This window comes from Python bivittatus, unplaced genomic scaffold, assembly GCF_059951505.1.
Source record: "Python bivittatus isolate LINGU-HERP-01145 unplaced genomic scaffold, Pbiv_v1 ctg000470_np1212, whole genome shotgun sequence".
Lineage (NCBI taxonomy): Eukaryota > Metazoa > Chordata > Lepidosauria > Squamata > Pythonidae > Python > Python bivittatus.
In genome coordinates this window covers 3,905,421-3,924,890 of record NW_028277065.1, presented here as the reverse complement: position 1 = coordinate 3,924,890, position 19,470 = coordinate 3,905,421, and the positions used below count along the sequence as shown (strand labels likewise).

The 19,470-nt window shown below is 37.8% G+C and overlaps 2 protein-coding genes across 2 annotated transcripts; both read left to right on the top strand.

Moving 5' to 3' along the window:
- The first annotated feature begins 862 nt into the window (after positions 1-862).
- LOC107326824 (cytosolic phospholipase A2 gamma-like) lies at positions 863-9,578 on the top strand. The gene is made up of 7 exons (XM_088143157.1): positions 863-898; positions 2,221-2,332; positions 3,429-3,571; positions 4,223-4,421; positions 5,656-5,776; positions 6,040-6,180; positions 9,277-9,578. Exons 1-7 carry the CDS (start codon positions 870-872, stop codon positions 9,576-9,578), a joined length of 1,047 nt encoding a protein of 348 aa, XP_087999283.1. The 5' UTR covers positions 863-869.
- Positions 9,579-13,496: 3,918 nt separating this feature from the next.
- On the top strand, positions 13,497-19,270 carry LOC148215667 (cytosolic phospholipase A2 gamma-like). The gene is made up of 5 exons (XM_088143075.1): positions 13,497-13,574; positions 14,560-14,652; positions 15,658-15,812; positions 16,774-16,945; positions 18,128-19,270. Exons 1-5 carry the CDS (start codon positions 13,520-13,522, stop codon positions 18,277-18,279), a joined length of 627 nt encoding a protein of 208 aa, XP_087999201.1. The 5' UTR covers positions 13,497-13,519; the 3' UTR covers positions 18,280-19,270.
- The last annotated feature ends 200 nt before the right edge of the window (positions 19,271-19,470 follow it).

Below are 19,470 nucleotides of genomic sequence, written 5' to 3'. Positions count from 1 at the left end.
CTTTTTCTCTTGTGAAAAGGAAAATTCTCCACGAGCCAATTTACCTGTTTTAACTCCTCAAACATTCTCTCTCCCAAAACCAAAATCGTTTCTATCCATTTGTACACCACCATGATGACTAGCTCATTTTTCTGGCATCTAAAAAAAACACTGCAAAAAATAGAAGTGCAGAAAAAGTCTCCATTATTGAAGATATTTAGTTGCACATGGTTGCACACTCACCGTACACACTAAAACCCCAATCATTCAATGACTTAAAATAGTGCAGTTAAAATGATAGTAATAGTAACAATAATAACTACAACAACAACAACAAGAACAACAGTCGTGTAATGGCATATTGGGATATTTTTCTGAAAGTGTTTCTTTCTCATAGAAATCTCTGAAATCCTTGGGCTATTCAAAGAAAACAGAGCTCTGAGAAGAAAAATGGTAAGAAATCTATGCAATTTATGTCTTACTACCCAAAATATTTTGTTGTATACTGCTTTCAGAACTAAGCAAACTTCAGTGCAGAATATGTGACTTCAACTTTTAGTTTTGCAGATCCCAGAGTTTTCTGTAATCATGACTGCTGCAAATGAGAATCAGTTTTTGATTTTTCTGTAGCCCTAAAGCAGGCATATCACAATGGAGAGAAGAAGACCAAAAAGTCTTCCACAACCCCCAGCCCTACCCATATAGACAGTGTGGCTGACCCACTCTGTGATCCTTACCATCTACTTCCTCATGTTAAAGGAGATCTTTGTCCTCCAAAAATCTATTGCCCTGAGTTATTGGACAGCGTAAAATGTGACTGAATTTGTTGTGTATTCAAAAGTTATAAAATCTCTCTCTCTGTCTCTCTCTCTTTCAAAATAAAGAGCAGAATGTCTGAACAGTCATCTCTCCCAAGAAGGTAAAGAAAATATTATAATCTTCTGTCTTGATTTGCACTATTGAAACTGCAGGCATTTCTACAGATTAATGCAAATTTGCCCCATCCAAGTGGCAGTCCTAAATCCACTGGCCTTTGAATGATATAGCCAATTATGTCAATACTTTGCCAAGAAGGCAGGATGTAAATTTCATAACTGTTACAATAAGATTCAATGTAAATTCTCACCTGCATATTCATTATTAACAACAGTCTTTTAACGACAATCTCAAGGCAGGGCTAGACTTATTAATGAGTAAACATAAACAACTCTATATAAAAGTGGTCTAAATCAGCTTAGTATTATTTGAGAAGGTGGTCTAGCTATTGGATTTTGCAGCTGCTGTCTTGGTGGTCACTGGGGGAAGGTCTGGCCTGTAAATCTCTGGAATTCAGCCCTAAAAGCTCCAGCCCTAATTCTGCCTTTGCAGGGACAGCATGCAAATCTATTATCTGACAGTCAATTGAGATGGTGACAGCAATCACCTGACACATCACAGAATAGGTTCTGGGGTTCTGAAGCAATCTGCGAGGTTGCTAATGGATGTGAAATTTAATTAAAATGGGGGCAGTTGCTGCTAATCAGTTGAGATATTTTGCCCTCCTTCAGAGCATTCTTTAATTAAATGCATCTTGAGCTGAATTGATGTTTGTAGCAAATGTTAATAAAATAAATAACAACACATTTGAGAAGGAAATAGATACTTCATGTACCTTCAGCACACATATCCCACAATGGAAATGGGCATTAAAAGACCAACTAGATATGCTATTTGTAATATAAAGAAGTTCGAGGAGACATTAGATAGCTAAGTATAGAGAAGCAGCCTGATTAATGGGCTTGAAAGGAGGAAATCAGATTCGACTTGTGGAGAAAGTATCCCAGTTTGAATTATCCCATCCCTGGATCTCCTTGCATATGTTCAATGCACAATTGAAATGAATCTCAGTGAACACTCCTGTTATCAATACTTGATGTCTTTGAGCGAGATGCTGCTCCAGGATCAGCCCCAGGTGTTCCAATTAGCTCACTTCTCCCAGCCTGACGAAAATATAAACTCCTGTACAGATCTGACATGTGCTTTCTGAAAGTTGAAATTTGCAGATTTAATCATTTAGAAAGCAATTAATAGGTCAGGCTTTGCCTCTAACTTCTTTAATAACATGATGTATGAACAAAAAATGCTTTCTTTCCTTACAATTTTATCTTTTTGTATCTACAACCCTTGAAATCTTTAAGTGGCCTTCCATTTGAATGATAAGGAGTAATTTCTTACATCCTTTCTGCATTTCTCTCCAAATAGTGCCCATATCCGGATTTCCAGAGATATACCTGACCAAGAAAAAGCAAATGTAAATGCAAGAAAAGACAGAGTGAAAAACTGTCTTCAGAAGTTTAACATCAATTGTTCCAAGGTAAAGATCCATCATCTATACTGATATGAAGCCCCTTTTATTCAAATGTGACATTTGACTGGCATGCTAAGAGTTGAGCTAAAAAGGAATGGGGTTGGGGGAGGGGAAACGCCCAGAACAAGATTGGATTTAATTGAATGTTGATTTAATTTAATCAGATTTTGTTCTGGGCTTTCGCCCTCCCCCAACCCTATTCCTTTTAATGTGCTGACTAGTTAAATTACTTAACTAGTCAGCACAATGACATACTATATATTAAATTATAGTCATCCCATTTTTCACATTCAAAAATATAACTCAGAAGCAAATTTGGAACGGTCTTATGGGGCACAAGTAAGGTTAGGGGGCTTGTGAGAAGCTATACATTGCCGCTTTGTTCAGAAAGGACCACAAATTCCATATTTCATACAATATGCTAAACTATAAACCTTAGTTTACAAACCATAATATCCAAGTGCACACAATACATTAAGCCACACTAACCAAACCTTATTATAGGTTAATGAATATCTGAATATAGTTTGAGTGTGAAATTTGTGGTGCAAAAAGTGATGACTTAAAATAGGGTATTTTTGTTACTATTATGATGAAAATTTAACTTTCTGTCATTAGTTCTTATACAAAGACAAGAACAAAATCATGTAATAGATGCAAACAGAAAAGAAGAAATGGCAGGAGGATGAGATACTAAAATTCAAAAGATAGAAAACACATTAGACAGTATGATATTAGATCTAAACTGAAGTGAGCACACTAAGTTCCCTTTGACATGAACAGTTTTTAAGGCAATCATAAATGACTTTTCCCATTGACTTCACAAAGTTCTAAGTGTGCCTATTTTGACTTGAATTGGAAGCTAAAAATCTGTTTTTATACGTATATTATCTCATAAGATTAATAAGAGTAAAAATAAATGGCAATAACCCATGGAAATCTTTTTAACCTTTTTTGGTTAAAGAAAGTTATATAAATAAAAAATCTATCTTTTCCTTCCAGTTCATCATATATTTATGTATTCAGAACTCAACCTGTTGTAAAAATATTTAATATGACTGATAGGTATTATCAAGAATAATAATTTTTTCTCTGCCCTTAGGACAAAGTTCCCAATATTGCCATATTGGGGTCAGGCGGGGGGCTGCGGGCTATGATTGCACTGCTAGGAACACTGACAGAACTGGAGAAACAGGGTCTGCTGGATTCTGTGATGTATCTTTGTGGAGTATCAGGCTCTACTTGGTAAGTGGCAACACACTATACTGATGGATGATTACACTCTGTTAGACATAGCAATTGAACAAAGAGCAAGGGATCTGACAAAATGGCCTCTACTAATTCTGTGAGCTATGCAGGTGGTGGTGGTGGTGGTGGTGGTGGTGGTGGTGAATCTATGACATGGTGATGGCACTTGAGGGGATAGGACCATAGCTGGGAGGAGAGAGGAGTTTTAGAATGTCTTGGTATTAAAAGTTAAGTCAGTCAATTTCTGAAAATAAATCAGTCTTTCGCTAAGCAAGGCTTCTGAATCAGCCAACCCTAAACATCTGGCCAATAGTTTCATATGCGTACATTAGTCACTCCCCCTGACAGCCAGATGGGAAACACTCCTGCATGAGCCACTTCCTCCCAGCAAGATGAACATCAAGCCCACATGCCAGCCTTCTCATCTTTCTGCTCAGAGTTCTGATATCTGCTCTCTTTCTTGCCCTGAGGTAGGAGCTAAGAAGAATTAGTGGGATTTCCTGGGGCATATATTTCTGGATAAGGGAATGACTGCTACTGTCTCAGGCAAAATAGAACAGTTGGGAAATGTGAATTTTTAACCCATAGTTATCAGGTTGGGTGTAATCCTCTGCCATTGTTGTGCCAACAATTTTATCTATTTTCAAGGTGTATGTCATACCTTTATGAAACTAAAGAATGGGATAAACAACTACTAGATTTGGAACGTAAGTTGTGTAAGCAACTGGTAAACCCATCCAGGGACTGGACTAAAATTCTCAATAGGCTGATTGAGTCAAGTAAAGAAGACACATACTCTCTGACTGATTTCTGGGGCAATGTTATAGTCTACTTCATGATACATGAAGTGAGTATAAAGAATTCCTTTTAAGAAATATTTTGTTGTTCCCTTGAAGTATGATGGATGCTATAACTGTTTTAATTAAGTTTAAGAAGCACAACTACACATGTTCTCAAGAAAGAATTGTGCAATGTCTAGCCCAATTTTGTTCTCTATACCCTGCAAAGCCTGTTTTTGCACCTTTTAAAGAAGGAAGGAAGGAAGGAAGGAAGGAAGGAAGGAAGGAAGGAAGGAAGGAAGGAAGGAAGGAAGGAAGGAAGGAAGGAAGGAAGGAAGGAAGGAAGGAAGGAAGGAAAGATATAATGGACAGTTACTTTCCTATGGAAGAAAGCTAAATGAAGATTATTATTCTAAAAGTAGAACAAATGGAATTGTACGCAATGTTGTGGAGTGGAATAGTCTAACTAATCATATTCTCTTCTAAAACATTCCATTCCATTCCATTCCATTCCATTCCATATTTCTCTGCTCTTCCTTCCTAACCAGTATCGGTGCTGGCTATCCCTAAGCATATGAAATCTCGGAAGGGTCCCTCTCAACTTGATAATTTTCAGAATCACAAACATGCAGATATTCTCTCTGGTTAAGTGTCCTATTTTAACCAAAGTACTCTCAAAAGACGCTTACATAACGTTAAATATGTTAAAAGGGATTTTTCTTTCCTTCTTTTAACACAGTAGCCTCAAATGAGAGGACTCATTATTGGAATGACAGGATTTATAAAACTTAACTCTTCCCTACATAGATGTGCACCTGATTAAAATCCCTTCTCTGAAGTAGATATTTGTATTACTAGGGACACTAAAATCTCCACACGGTGCTTGACTTCTACATGGAAGAGGTTTTCCCATGTAATTTCCTAGGCAGCAATATGGAAGTGATTTACCACAGCATTCGTCCAGGATTATTTTCCCCCCTTCTTAGTCTAGTGTGTGTCTGTGTGCATGCATGCACCTTCAATTTGGGGTTGACTTCTCTTGACTGACTGCACTCATCCCTGCAGTTTTCTTGGCAAGATTTCAGAAGGGGTTTGCTGTTGCCTTCTTCCTCGTGCTGAGAGAGAGTGACTGGCCCAATTCACCCAGCTGGCTTTCTGCCTAAGGCATGACTAGAACTCACAGTCTCCCAGCGTCTAGCCTTAACCACTACACCAAACTGGCTATTACTTTAGCCTACGTAGCTTATGTCAGATATGTACCTTGCCTTGGATTTAGTTGCTCATGTGTTTCTTCCTCAACAGCTGGATGATCATAATCTGTCTGAGGAACAGAAATGTTCTGAAAGAGGGATCGTGCCTTACCCACTCTATGCAGCGGTGGATTCAAACAAAGTAGATGATGTTGCTAAGAAAACCCACTCAGGTAAACACTAAGATCTATATAAGGCTGTTTCTCACAACTTTCCCTTTGGGGAGGACACAGGTATATGCTATTTTTCCAATCCATATTTTCTAGATGCATTATATTTTTCTGATACTATCATGTACAACAATGTCTTGGATACAAGTAAGAAATGCCCCCAAACTTTGAGAGAATTTTCATGTAAAAATAGGGTATTGAAAGAGATACTCTGCTTTTGCAATAATAGTTCCAACATTTTCAAATTGCATTTTTTTTTTTTAAAGATGCCTGGTTTGAATTTACTCCACATGAGGCTGGATTCTTTGACCCAGGTGCATTTGTGGATGTGACTCTTCTTGGAAGCATGTTTGAGAATGGCGAACTGAAGACACCTAAGGAAGAAAAGAAACTGACTTATCTGAGAGGTAGCACTGCTTTAGATGGAGATATATTGATGTAGAATGTGCAATGACAGGAAGAGCAGTTTGGTTGCATGGAATGCCCAGTCTTCACTCCAGTTTGAAATTTTGGGGATACTACTATCCCTAAATTGTGCAAGGATACTGAGAAGTTTGCATCTCTTTTAGGATCCTTGGGAGGCATCAGCTGTATAAATAAATCATCAGTTGCATAAATAAGTCAGATGGAGGTTATAAACATCAGAAGTAAAATGTGTGCGAGTGCAATGATTCATACAAGAGAAAATACATTATTGCACAGTTGACTAGTGTTGGAATAAGATTGCAGCCTAGTATGCACCACTCTGAGAATAAATCAGTGAGATTTTGGATTCCATGGACATTTACTTTGCAGTACATATTTCTAGGATTGCAGATTATTGTAGAATTTATCTGCAATAAAACTCCTACCTGGTATTGTAAAGTTAAGGGATGGGGGGATGACAACATTAAGGGATTCTATAAGGTCACCAATTTTATTGTTTTCTTTCTTTTTTTCTCCTGCTTTGACATTCTGCAATATATTTCCAAGTGCACAGGTGAAAAATATGAAACAAAACATCTACTATTTTAGAGATGCAAAGTATGTGACTTTAGTGAGCAGGGCTGACCCTGTAGGATGATAGAGTGGTGGTAACAATCCTCCTCTGTAAACCCTTTAGTTCTTCACACTCTGCTTTCCAAGTTGCCATCAGCTACATTCAGGAGACTGCCCCATGTGATGACCTCCTCCCTAACCTCTGTTGTGTGAGATAAAGCTCTCACACTCTGCTGACTTTATGGAATAATAATAATAATAATAATAATAATAATAATAATAATAATAATAATATCATTGTTACAGTACCACTTTCTGGATATAGCATATTGAGGCATGTGACTAGAGGTGTCAATTCTATCCTCCTTCCAATTTCACAACATAGAAAGAAAAACCAAACTTTATTTTTTAAAAAGAATGGAAATATATAAACTCACTTTTTATCTTTAAGGTCCTAAAATTGTAAATACGTTTTGTTGTAGGAGCTAGAATATAGAGCTGTGCAATTGATAAACTACAGCACCTGACAACTTGGTTAGATTAAGAAATCCAAAAGACCACCAGATGGCATTTACCTGTCATAATTTCTCTCAATCTTAAGGTTTTACAGGGCACAAGCAGGTTTTTTTGCGGGGGGGGGGGGGGAATATGGTCTCAAGTAATTTCAAAGAAAGGAACTATCCTTATAAGCAACCTGAAACATGCATATACAATCACTGCATTTGTATAGAGATATAAAACATATTGGACTTGAACGTAAGCAGAGAAAAGAAATGGAAATTTAATGCAGCTTTTATCAACAAGGGTCATGCCTACACTAGTTTTGAATGAGATGAAGGAATGTATATTCCCAGCCTGGAAATCCAGCTATCCTACTTCTGAATGCAGACTGGCATCACATCAGTGATTCCCAGAATGCTTTTAGAGTACAACGAAAAAATGTATTTTTTCTGCATTGGAAGGATTGAGGTGGTGAGGATCAAAATGATGATCTTTCAGATGCTTAGGTTACCCATTTCATCTTTTACAGTTCCCCTCTCCACATAACCTATTTTTGGAATGTAACCCTTGACCCTTTAAACCAAGCCTAGGATGACCCTCAGCTGATGAAATTTAGGCACTGTCATATAACTAGGAAATCTTCTGTAACTTTTAAGCAGTTCCTCTTTCTTCAGTTGTATTTTCCTTTGTCTATTATGGATATCTAACTAGGGACCCTGTTTGTTCTTTCTGGTATTTTTTTCATATAACTTTTGAATCTTAAGACCAACTGATCAGGTATGACCACAACATCCCCTAAAGGTCCTGTGAATGGCTAGGGTATTTATTTATTTATCAAAATTGTTACCACCCATCTCATGAAACGACTCTGGGTGGTTTTTTTTGTTTTTTGTTTGTCTGCGCTCAGTCATGGCTGACCCTGCAGTGACTGCTTGGACGAGTCCTTGCAGTTTTCAAGGCAACTGTTTTTCGGAAGTGGTTTGCCAGAGCCTCCTTCCTAGGGCAGAGCCCAGCTGGCGAGCGCAGGAGGCGGGGTTTCCGTTGCTTCGCGCCCTTTTCGGGCGCACGCGGTCTTTCGCGCTTACCGGCAACTGCTCCCAACTCCTTTTTTTTGCAAGGCGCCGCCAGCATTTTTCCTCCCACCGGAGTGAGAGTCCCCATTTATCTACTCACGTAAGTTTTCGAACTGTTGGGTTGACAGGAACTGGGGAGGAAACAGGAGCTCACCCTGTTTAACGCGAAGGCTGGACTCAAACCGCCGAAGCGTCAGCCATTTCTGGCCGGCAACTTTCGGCGTCATTAAGCCGCTGCGCCACCGCGTCCCCTTTCTGGGTGGTTTACAACAAGATTAAAAACAACAACAACAATGTTAAAATACAACATAAAAAGGATCCTAAAAATAAATAAGTTCCAAGAAGATGGAAAATTGGCAGGGAGCATCATCAGGGGGCTAGTCACCCCCAGGGACAGGTAGAGTCCATATCACCCCATCCACACTGACAGAGCCAGGTATTTAAACCTTTTTTGAAAGCTGGGAGGGTAGGGGCCCACCACATCTCTGGGGGAGGATATTCCAAAGGACAGGGGCCACGGCAGAGAAGGCTCTCCTCATGGGACCCATCAGCTGACATTCCGTCACTGATGGGATCAGCAACATGCCCTCTCTGTCTGACTAGGTGGGACAGGTCTCACCTGAGACCTCACCAAATTATGACCAAATTGTTATGTTCAAGATGACCAAGGGGCAAAATTATTAAATAAAGGTGTGATTTCAGAATAATCATTTTAACCATGTGTTTTTGGTGGTAATGTTTATTTCTAAATAGAATGGAATCATATTTATTTTTGTCCCAATTGCCATGTCCTACTTTTGGGAGGGTGAGCCTTGCCCACTGTTCAGAGACCAAGTGCAGCTCTTGGCCCGAAAAATGTGGTGTAGCCTTTCATTTAAGCATGCTACCTGATGTGGCCTATTCTTGCAGATTTTGTTAAGCTTATAAAAAACAGTGTTTCTTTTCTTTCAGGATTATGGGGAAGTTGCATTGCAAACCGGAAAGAAAACCTCAGGGTTATAATAGGTATTTTATATTTCATATTGGATTCAAACAATTACATAGGTTTGGAGCAAGCCTTATTGAGCAAAGGAAGTCTCGGCATTCCAGCAGAAGAGCAGGATAAAACAGATAAAGATTTATTGCTTGTTTGTTTTAAAAAAAGACTTTTCCCCTTTAAAAGACAGGTACAAAATGTGACACTGGAACAGGGTCAGACTACAGATTTTGCTAAACCCAAACTGAAGAGAAACTGCTCTCAAGTGAATAAGTGAAGCTGTAGACTTATGCACTCTTATATGGAGATGTATCACCTTGATCACAGAAGGGTTTAGAGCTGAACAGGGATAGAATTGCAGCCTGAAGGAGGGACTCATTGCTAAAGCACAAAGGGCAAAGCAAGATGCCCCAGAGATATCTATAATAGCACAATGTTCTTTACAATCGGACATGATGTTTGGATTAATGCGTACTTTAGCAAGAACTGAAGGCCACAGCTTTCTTGTGCCTAGTCCACATTGTTTGATAGTGGCTTTCCAAAATTTCAGACAGACGTTTCTCCCAAGCTTTCATAGGGATGAACTGATTTTGGAACTTTTTTTTTTAATGTTAGACATGTCCTTTAGCATTGAGCTACTGTATGCCCTGCATTGCTCTGTTTACAGAAATAATTGTGCTGTAGAAACTGGATTAGGATTGTAGGGTAGATTAAGCCTACTTGTCCCTTATACCACACTGCAATCTATTTTACAGCAGTTGTAATGTTTTGCTGTTGTTGCTTGTTTTTTTGTTTTTTTGTTTTTAAAGTAAGGGAACAGATAATATTTCTGCACTCCTTGGAGGACAAGTCAAGTCTCAGAAAAATCTCCAACTAAATTATGTTAGATAAAAGGATTTTAGGACTAGCCTAGATGGATCATATAACAAGATTTCAGGTAAAAAATATCTGTCAGTCTGCCAATAAAAGAAATGTGGTACAGAAACATACACTTACACATACATTAATTAAAATATTACAGCAGACAAATAAAACAGTCTTGAATAACTTGGTAAGCCATCTAGGAAAAAAAAATCATGTCTTTAATTTGAAGTCGGTAATTTTCACAAAGGTATTTACATGTGTAAAAAGTGGAAAAGGTTGATATGGGTAGTTATTCCCTGAATTATGCCAAGTTTTAAAACGTTTTGTGAAAATATTTATGAACTGAACTGTTTGATTCTCTTTCATTTCCAGAGATTATTAGGAAGATGATTTTTGGTTATGGAGCATCAAGTAAGTTCCACAACTCCGTTGAAATACACACCATCAGATCCCTTCCAAAGGAAACCATACTCTTTTTATCAAATCTAAATCCCTGTGTTTGCTCTGTGTAGTACTGACAGTAGCTTTCTTGTCTAAAGGGTCAGAAATAGAAAGGTCAGCTTGTGAGGAAGCAGCCATGGTCAATGTTTCAGTTAAGAAAATATGCTGTTATTAGAAAAGATTTGTTAAGACAGTAGAAGATGAAAAAGTGGAGTCTCCCCCCCCACACACACACACACTATGTGTTTCTCCAAACAGCACTTTCTGTCATCTCCTGGAGGTGCCAGAAAAGGGATTTTCTGCACATGCATAGAAAACCCATCCAGCTAGTCAGCCACCAGACAAGCTTCCGAGATGATGTCCACTGTCTTAACAAGAAGAAATGATTTGCCTCATCACCTTGCAAGAAGAAGCATGTTGTTGGGGCCTGAAGCACCTTGTCAAGGATGCTATGCACAAGCCTCCTATGGATGGCTGTAGCGATGGCTCTTAATTCACTGATGACATTTCAAGTTGTTTTTTCCAGCAAGAGGCAACGCCTCTCTTCTTGCTTCAAGTGATATCATGGCTGCCTTTGGCAATCCAGTGCCTTTCATTCTGAAACATAAATGTGCCCTGGCAATTATGGCGCTATGAAAATACTTAAAAAAAAGAAGATAAAGAGGGGCACCTTGTTAAGGAAGGAATGTTACGGGGCTGCTGTGAGAGCTGAGCTGTAGCTTGAAATCAAGGTTGGGGTTGGGCACGGCTTTTTTTAATGCTGTATTTTACGAAATAGGCACTTACTTCATAGATATAAAAATAATTCAACAACTTCATTCTATTTTTGAAGGCTACAGATGTCGCTGCTCCCACTGTGAAGTTGGTTTAGTGTTAACTGAATTCCTCCTGCATGTCATGGAAAACAGAGCAGAAATTATGGAAAGCAACAAGCATGCAGACATTGAGAAAGGTCTCACAAAGATTATAGAAACCCTAAAAGGTAAGTTGACCTTGAGGAATCATATATTTTAGCTTTTGGTTTTGTTTCTATGAAGTCCATCATTGTCTCAATGGTGGCTTCTCCTTCTGGTGCATTCATAAAGACTAATTCCTATGCGCAAGAATGTGGCCGTTATCAATGTTCTACCTCTTGTAGAATTAGATATGGGTATCTAGTTGAAGAAAAGAAGGGATCTCTTGTCCATTTCATTTAGGCTTCACACTAAGCTTGGGGCCAGACTACCTGTTGGATTTTCAAAGGCTTTATCCAGCTGTCCTCACTAAATGAAACAAAGTCACTGGCAATTAAAGTATACACATAAAGAAGTAGAGTCATATCTATTGTGCTCCTCTCTTTTGGGATAAGCAGTGTTATGCAAAGTGCAGAGAAGGAGTGAGAAATAGTAAGACAAAGAAATTAAATCCATGTGAAAAGAAATGGAAATATAGTTAAATCAGATTGGCACTGATACCATTCACGATGCCTTTTCAGATCTTTGTATCCTTGCAAAGTATCTTTACTTCCACCATGTCTGTGGATCAATTCATTAACGGAAAGAACTAAAGGAGCACCTCCTTGGGGTGGGGGTCTTCGAAATAGGCAAGATGGTGGCTTCAGGTGAACAATCACAGAAAAAGCAGTGAGGCTTTGCTCATGACCAGCAGCATGATGTTTTGGACTTCCCCGATGGATACCCCTGAGCCTTCCACAGCTGGTTGACATCTTTAAACAGGGTTGTTGGGTTTACAAGTCTCAGAATCCTCCAGCCAACAAGCTGCTAACTAAATTTAATTATTCTACCTGCATTTACCTTAGTTCTAGTCTGTTTCTTACACACCAAAATTCATTAAATTCAGCCTGGAAGAAATTTTGGAAGTAGAATCTGATATGCAATTTCAGAAATACGAATTTAAAAAGTTTGAACCATTTGAACTGATGTCATCTTAAGTTTAATGTTTTAATCCACTCTTCCCATCTCCAATTATGTTCAAAAGATAAGGGACCCAGTGAGATCTACAACTTTTGTTGTGTCCTGAAGGAAACCTATCCTACTCTAGATGCAGCTGAAAGGGAAAAGCACTTTTTGAAAATGACTGACATTTTACAGCTAGAATTTACAGGCAAGTATGACTCACAATGTTTATAAAATAATTTTAAAACTTTCCTATAGGCCACTTCCTTCCATTGTGTTTGGTGGTGCTTAAGTTGTTGTTGTTGTTGTTATATCTTTGCCCCCCCCATAAATAACCCAAGGTGGTAAACATACCTAATACTCCTGCTTTCTAAGTTCCCCAGAACAACAACCCTGTGAGGTGGGTTAGTCTGAGAGAGAGTGACTGGTCCAAAGTCACCCAGCTAGCTTTCATGCCTAAGGGAGGCCTCAAACATACAGATGTATAATATGTTCTTTGTACAAGAAACTTGGTGTAGTTGTTTTCTTGAAGAACCATTTTACTGCATATTAACGTTTGACCTCAGTGACATTCTTTTAAATGTATTTATGTGTTTTGCACAGCTGAAAAAAAATTAATCGTCCAGCACAAAGAAATTGAGACAAGTAAGTATCATATCCATGTAAATTAATATCAACTTCAAGGTTATTTTTTATGAATGAATTAGAAATAAATTTAAAAATGCCAATATGAAAATGTGAAAATTTTGCAGCCCCCTGTTCTTCTAGAGCTTCCAAAATCGAACCCGTGGAATTCATAAACAAAGTAAAAGATTTACAGTGTGATTTATTTTAATGTCCCCTTTTTCTGTAGTTTTTACTCAGAAAAAGTTATAGCACCCTCATTGTTAAGTTACTATCAGAACTAGCCAGCACTGCTAATGTTTGTAGCATTAAAACTGTTTGTTAAAACCACACTTGTTGCTCTATTTCCATACCTCTGCTAATAGTCGTCAATGAACTGGAAAGAAGTAAAGTGATGATGACTTTGCAAGAGTCAGCCTGTGAGTTCCACCCAAAGCATTTTGGACATGGTGAGCTTACCATTGATATGGTAGTATGGTAAATAGTTCCAGCCTTAACCCTCAAGAGGAGCTATCCATGGAATAAGCAATTTATGGGGCATACTACTTTTTTCCAGGCCAAGATTGTGGTTTAAGCTTTGGCTCATGTCTCAAAGGCCAGACTTGAAAAACTAGTTAATCAGGCCAGGACAACTGAATTTGTTTCCTTTTATAAGCAATACATTAATTATGTATAAGTAATATTATTATTATCCATACATATTTTGAGGGGACGCGGTGGCGCAGCGGCTTAATGACGCTGAAAGTTGCCGGCCAGAAACGGTCGACACTTCAGCGGTTTGAGCCCAGCTCCGCGGAGCAGAGTGAGCTCCTGCTTCCTCCCCAGCTCCTGTCAACCCAGCAGCTGGAATACTTATGTGAGTAGATAAATGGGGACTCTCAGTCCAGTGGGAGGAAAAATGCTGGTGGCGCCTTGCAAAAGGAGACGGGAGTAGTTGCCAGTAGTGTGGAAAACCGTGCACGCCTGAAAAAGGCGGGAAGCAACGGAAACCCCGCCTCCTGTGCTTGCCAGCTGGGCTCCGCTCTAAGAAGGAGGCCCTGGCAAACCACTTCTGAAACATTTTGCCTTGAAAACTGCAGGGACTCATCCAGGCAGTCACCGCACAATCAGTAACGATTGAGTGCGGATAAAAAAAAAAATACATATTTTAATACTTTCCCCTTTCTTTTACATCCAAGGTATTTCCCAAATTTTGATTTTTAGATTTTTATCCAAGGGTTCAGGCTAGTTATTTGTGAAGAAGCCAGCATACCAAGTCGGTTTCTCATGGGTTCCCTAGAGAATTGTGGTCATGTGTATGGGATCTCATATTGAAAGGATGAACATTTGAATGAGTGGATATTGCTTTATTATATTATTATATTATATTATATTATATTATATTATATTATATTATATTATATTATATTATATTATATTATATTAATTTTGCAGGTATATTGGATATCATCACATTTCTGAAGAAAACTATTGATTGCATCATTAAATGGAAATGGGGAACCATCTCTAACCATACCTACAAATGCAGTAAGAATAACATAAATATATATGAATACATATGCTTTTAAATTAATTTCTCTGCAGTTGTGACAGGCTTACATGATGAGAAAACATAGATAAATATATCCTTAAGTTAAATTTGACTCCTATTAACTTCACCCATATAGTTTTCTTGGCAGAGTTATGGAAATCATTTGTCATTGCCTTATTCTGGGAAGACTTTTGACCTTCCAATCTATCTGATATCCTTAATAATTTCCATGGGATCCCCCATTCATATACTAACCAGGCCTAACTCTGATTAGCTTCCAAGATCAGGCCAGAATGTGTTAGGTCCTGTGAACTGTTGAGGTATTTGTGAGGTGGTTATACAAGTTTATCTTTCTCAGCAAACAAAGCAAAATTAAGGGTTATCCAGTTTAACAGCTGGGAACATAATGTTTGAAGAACATGATGTTTAAAATGCCAGCTAATAGTTCCCTGACACCTAAAATATAGGCTGTTTAAAAAGAAGTGGTTAGAAGTAATTTTAACAAAATTGCTACTGGATAACTCTGTTCTACCACCATAATCAAAGATGGTGTACTTTAAAAGTCAATTTCTAAGCAGTACCAATGAGACAAAGATATTACCTTCATGCTGCATTTATGAACTTCCTAGTCACAGAATTAGATTAAGTGGGTGTTTGGAATTATTTAGCAGAGCCTTTTTATGTTCTTAAAATCCGAATAAGTTTCTTGCAGACATTTGATAGGATCTGGTACAATATATTTTGAAGTGATTGTCAATATAAGGGCAACACTAGAATAATATTAGAACAACTTCTCAATACTTTTGAATCATTTTGTTTTGTGCCCAATAGAGGAAAGGATAATGCTTATCAGAACTAAGAATTCAGAAAGATGTGAGTATGGGAGATTTTCCCAGAGAAAGGCTTTAGTTCCAGTATCAGTCTGTATCACATAACTGAATCATTCAAAGTGATTCCTACAGAAAAATAATCCAGAAAATATTTCATTTTTCCCCCCTTAGTTGACTTGAAGAACAAAGACTTGACTGATAAGACAGAACTTCACTTGATTGATGCTGGGATAGCCATAAATTCTGCTTACCCACTTGTCTTACGTCCAGAAAGAAAAGTGAAACTCATTCTGTCTTTTGACTTTAGTGAAGGAGATCCTTTTGAGGTAGGTTTTTCGTGTTGGTACCTTTTTCCTTCTTTTTATAATATGTATATTTACTTTGAGATACTAACAATATTGTTCAGGCTGAAACCTAATGATGCGCTTCAGGAGCTAGTCATGGTCGACTCAAAAAAGAAAAAAAAAAGAGGCTGCATTGCATTGCATTAGCATTCAAATTGCTAATCATTACCTATGAAGCAATAGATGGTGTAGCACTGGAATATATCAGTCTCTTGAATATGATGTCCTCAGAAGTGTATTTGGCTCCACATCTCATGTCAGCAAGGCCCTGAAGACATTCATTCTAGTAAGACTTTGACTCATAGTGTGGTTTGGGACATCCATTAGATTACTGATTTATTTTATTATTTTTAATGAGTTTTTAATTTATTCCTATATGTTTGATTATTATTTTTTTGCTTTGCTTTTTCTATGTATCACCCAGAATTCTAAGTTTGGGGTAATGTAAGCAAATTGTGAAACAAACCAATATATGTTCTCATGGATTGAACGGGGACCAAGATTTCTTATTAGGATGTAGCACTTCATAATGGCTTGTTTTGCACAACATACTAGACTAAAATGTGCCTGTTTAGCCCCTGGTTCAGTGTGATGTGAAAACTCAACTGGGGTGGTTAATATATGATTCTGTGTATTATTTCAACTCAGGTATTTGGATCACTTCAGAATGCCTCAGTGTGTTACATATTCTGACCTGAATTTGTCGGTCTCTTAAATGCTACAAGATTTAGTAACTTTTATCTAAAAATGTACATTAGGAGAAATATCTAAGAAAACAAGTAGAAATTCTGAAAGCAATATTAATATCAGTTGAAATTAATTGATGATCAGATAAAATGGGAAAATATGGGAAGCCAAAATTGGGGGTTTGAGAGAGAGAGGGGGAGAGAGAGAGAGAGGATTTTAATAAATATCACTTTTCTACCTTATTCTCTTTCCACAGACTATCAAGAAAGCAAGTCAATATTGCAAGGAAAACAAGCTTTCCTTTCCTGAAATTGGTGCCATAAATTGGGACAAGGATAAAAAGAACCCAGAGGATTGCTATATTGTCCAAGGCAACGGTGGTCCAACTGTCATGCACTTTCCACTTTTCAACACAAAGAACTGTGGAGGTACATCATGTGTTCTTAATGAGTGGCCCAAACTGAACGGGTGTTCAGCAAGGAGTACATTTTGAAACTATTTATTTCCTGTATCCCAGGTTAAGTTTGACATAACAGGTAGTTGATGGTCTCTGAGCAAATAGATCAGAAATTATACCCTTTTATGGTCTTTTGTGACAGCCAGTTTGGTGTAGTGGTTAAGGCACCAGGCTAGAGCCTGGGAGGCCATGGGTTCTATTCCTACCTAGGCACAAAGCCAGCTGGGTGACCTTGGACCAGTCACTCTCTCTCAGCCCTAGGAAGGAGGCAATGGCAAACCAGTTCCAAAATCTTGGCAAGAAAGCTGCAGGGACTTGTCCAGACAGTCACTAGGAGTCAAAACTGACTCAACGGGAAGCAGCAGCAGCAGCCGAGCCTTACTTCTTAATCTTATCTGGATTTTTTAAACTGTTTTTTTAAATATTAAGATTAATATTTAAATATTAATATTTTTTTTATTTTTATGTTTTTTAAAATTATGGTAAACATTGATAAGCAGTTTGGTGTAATGGTTAAGGAACCAGGCTAGAAAGTGAAAGGCTGTGAGTTCCAGTCCTGCCTAGGCACAAAGCCAACTGGGTGACTTTGGGCCAGTCCCTCTCCCTCAGCCCTAGGAAGGAGGCAATGGCAAACCACTTCTGAAAAACCTTGCCAAGAAACTGCATGGATGTGTCCAGGAATCTCTGAAAATCAGCTATGATTGAATAGATTAAAAAAAATCTCTTACAACACTGCCCTAAGTGAAGAAGCTCTCCTCTTATCTTCGTCCCTCATAACATCCATTGACGATGGATCATTTCCCATCCAGACAAATCCCCCAAATTAGGGGAGAATTAGTTAGAATGGATTGGATTATGGATGTAGATTTAATAACCCTGTTCAGTCACAAAAAAGTTGCTATTTTATGTAATTAACATTATGTTACTGGGCTGTGCAAACCTTTCAAAAAGATTGATTTCTAATGTTTACAAAGCACCTCTTCCCAAATCCTTAAAGCAGCCACCTCTGTTTCAAAGGACTTTTATATTTTAATGAATTTATTTTGTAGGGTGCCAAACAAGATACGTGCACAAATTTACTTCTAAGTTGAATGCATGATGCTATGGGAAATGTTTGCATGCTTATTGAACTTCATCCTTTTTGTTTTCCAAGGTAATATAGCTGAGTGGCAGAAGAGATATAGTACCTTCAACATATCTTACAAAGAAAAAGACATCGAAGATCTTCTGAAAGTAGCCAAAAAAAATGTGAGCAACAATGTTGAAAAAATCAAGGAAGAGTTGAAAACTGCAGCACGTTCTTAACAACTCTAAATTCTAGATCTGAATGTTGATATTCTCTTTATTTCAAAGGCAAAGGGTCTAAAAGAACCCTAGAATTAAGGAATAGTTTTATTCAAATCTCATAATTTTGTAACTAAATAATCAGTACATTTCTGATAGAGCATCGTCTTTCCTAAATGTTTTCTAGATAAAAATGTTGATTATGGATCTTTAAAGTTCTTTGTTTCCCCTTGTGATTGAATACTGTATGTATTCACAGATACAGACTCCTTTTTATAATTCTATGTTTTTCTTATTTACACATATGCAGGTGCCTGGAAAGCAAATGAGGGTGGCATAGATACAGGGCTGGGGGCTAGAAAAACAGCTATTCTTATCAGAAATTCCTTTTTGATGATTGTTTTTCCAAAGGCAGCAAGAGTTGATCACAAGCACACTAGAAGAATCCATGTGGTTGTTCTTCTGCTGTAGTCCATGTAAAAGAGTTCTAGATCCCAGGAAAAAAGTCAGTGATCAATGTTTGCTTCCAGAGATATAAAATAAAGAGTCCCCCAGATGGCAGCACCACAAAGTATACATCATTGCATTAGGTGTATTAGAATGACAAGTTAGATGCATATATTGAGACCTGAAAGCATGTATTGTGAAATGCTTTTTTAATTATTTTATTTATTATTTTTATTTTAACCATTGTGAGAGGAAAAATATTAGTGGCTTGAAACTTATTTTAAGATAGATATTCTTTTAATCACATTGAATAAAAGCAAGGGCTAGCTTGGAGATGACCTTTGGGGCAATGACAGGAAATAAGTAAAACTTCCAAAACTAAGCAAACTGTTAAATAAGCAAACTTGTTGATGGGAAAAGACGTGACAAGGACAAAGGGAACTGTGAAGTGTGGTAAAATTAGCTCTGGTGACCAAATTCAACAATTGAATTTGTTGTGATTCAATTGCAAATCCTGAGAGTCATGATTGTGATTTGCAGTTTTTAAGGATAAAAAGGATTGCAACTAAAGGGTCAGGACCACTTGGTCAAGCTGTCTCGTTTGACGCCTTGCTCTTGTCGGTCCACAATGCAGTGTATCTCTAAGTAAGTACTTTGTATGTTACTGATTAAATTTTACTTGCTTATTGAACTAACATTTAATAAAGCTTTTAGAACTTTGAAGTGACTTATGTTCTGGTGTGTCTGTCTCCCGTGTTTAATGAG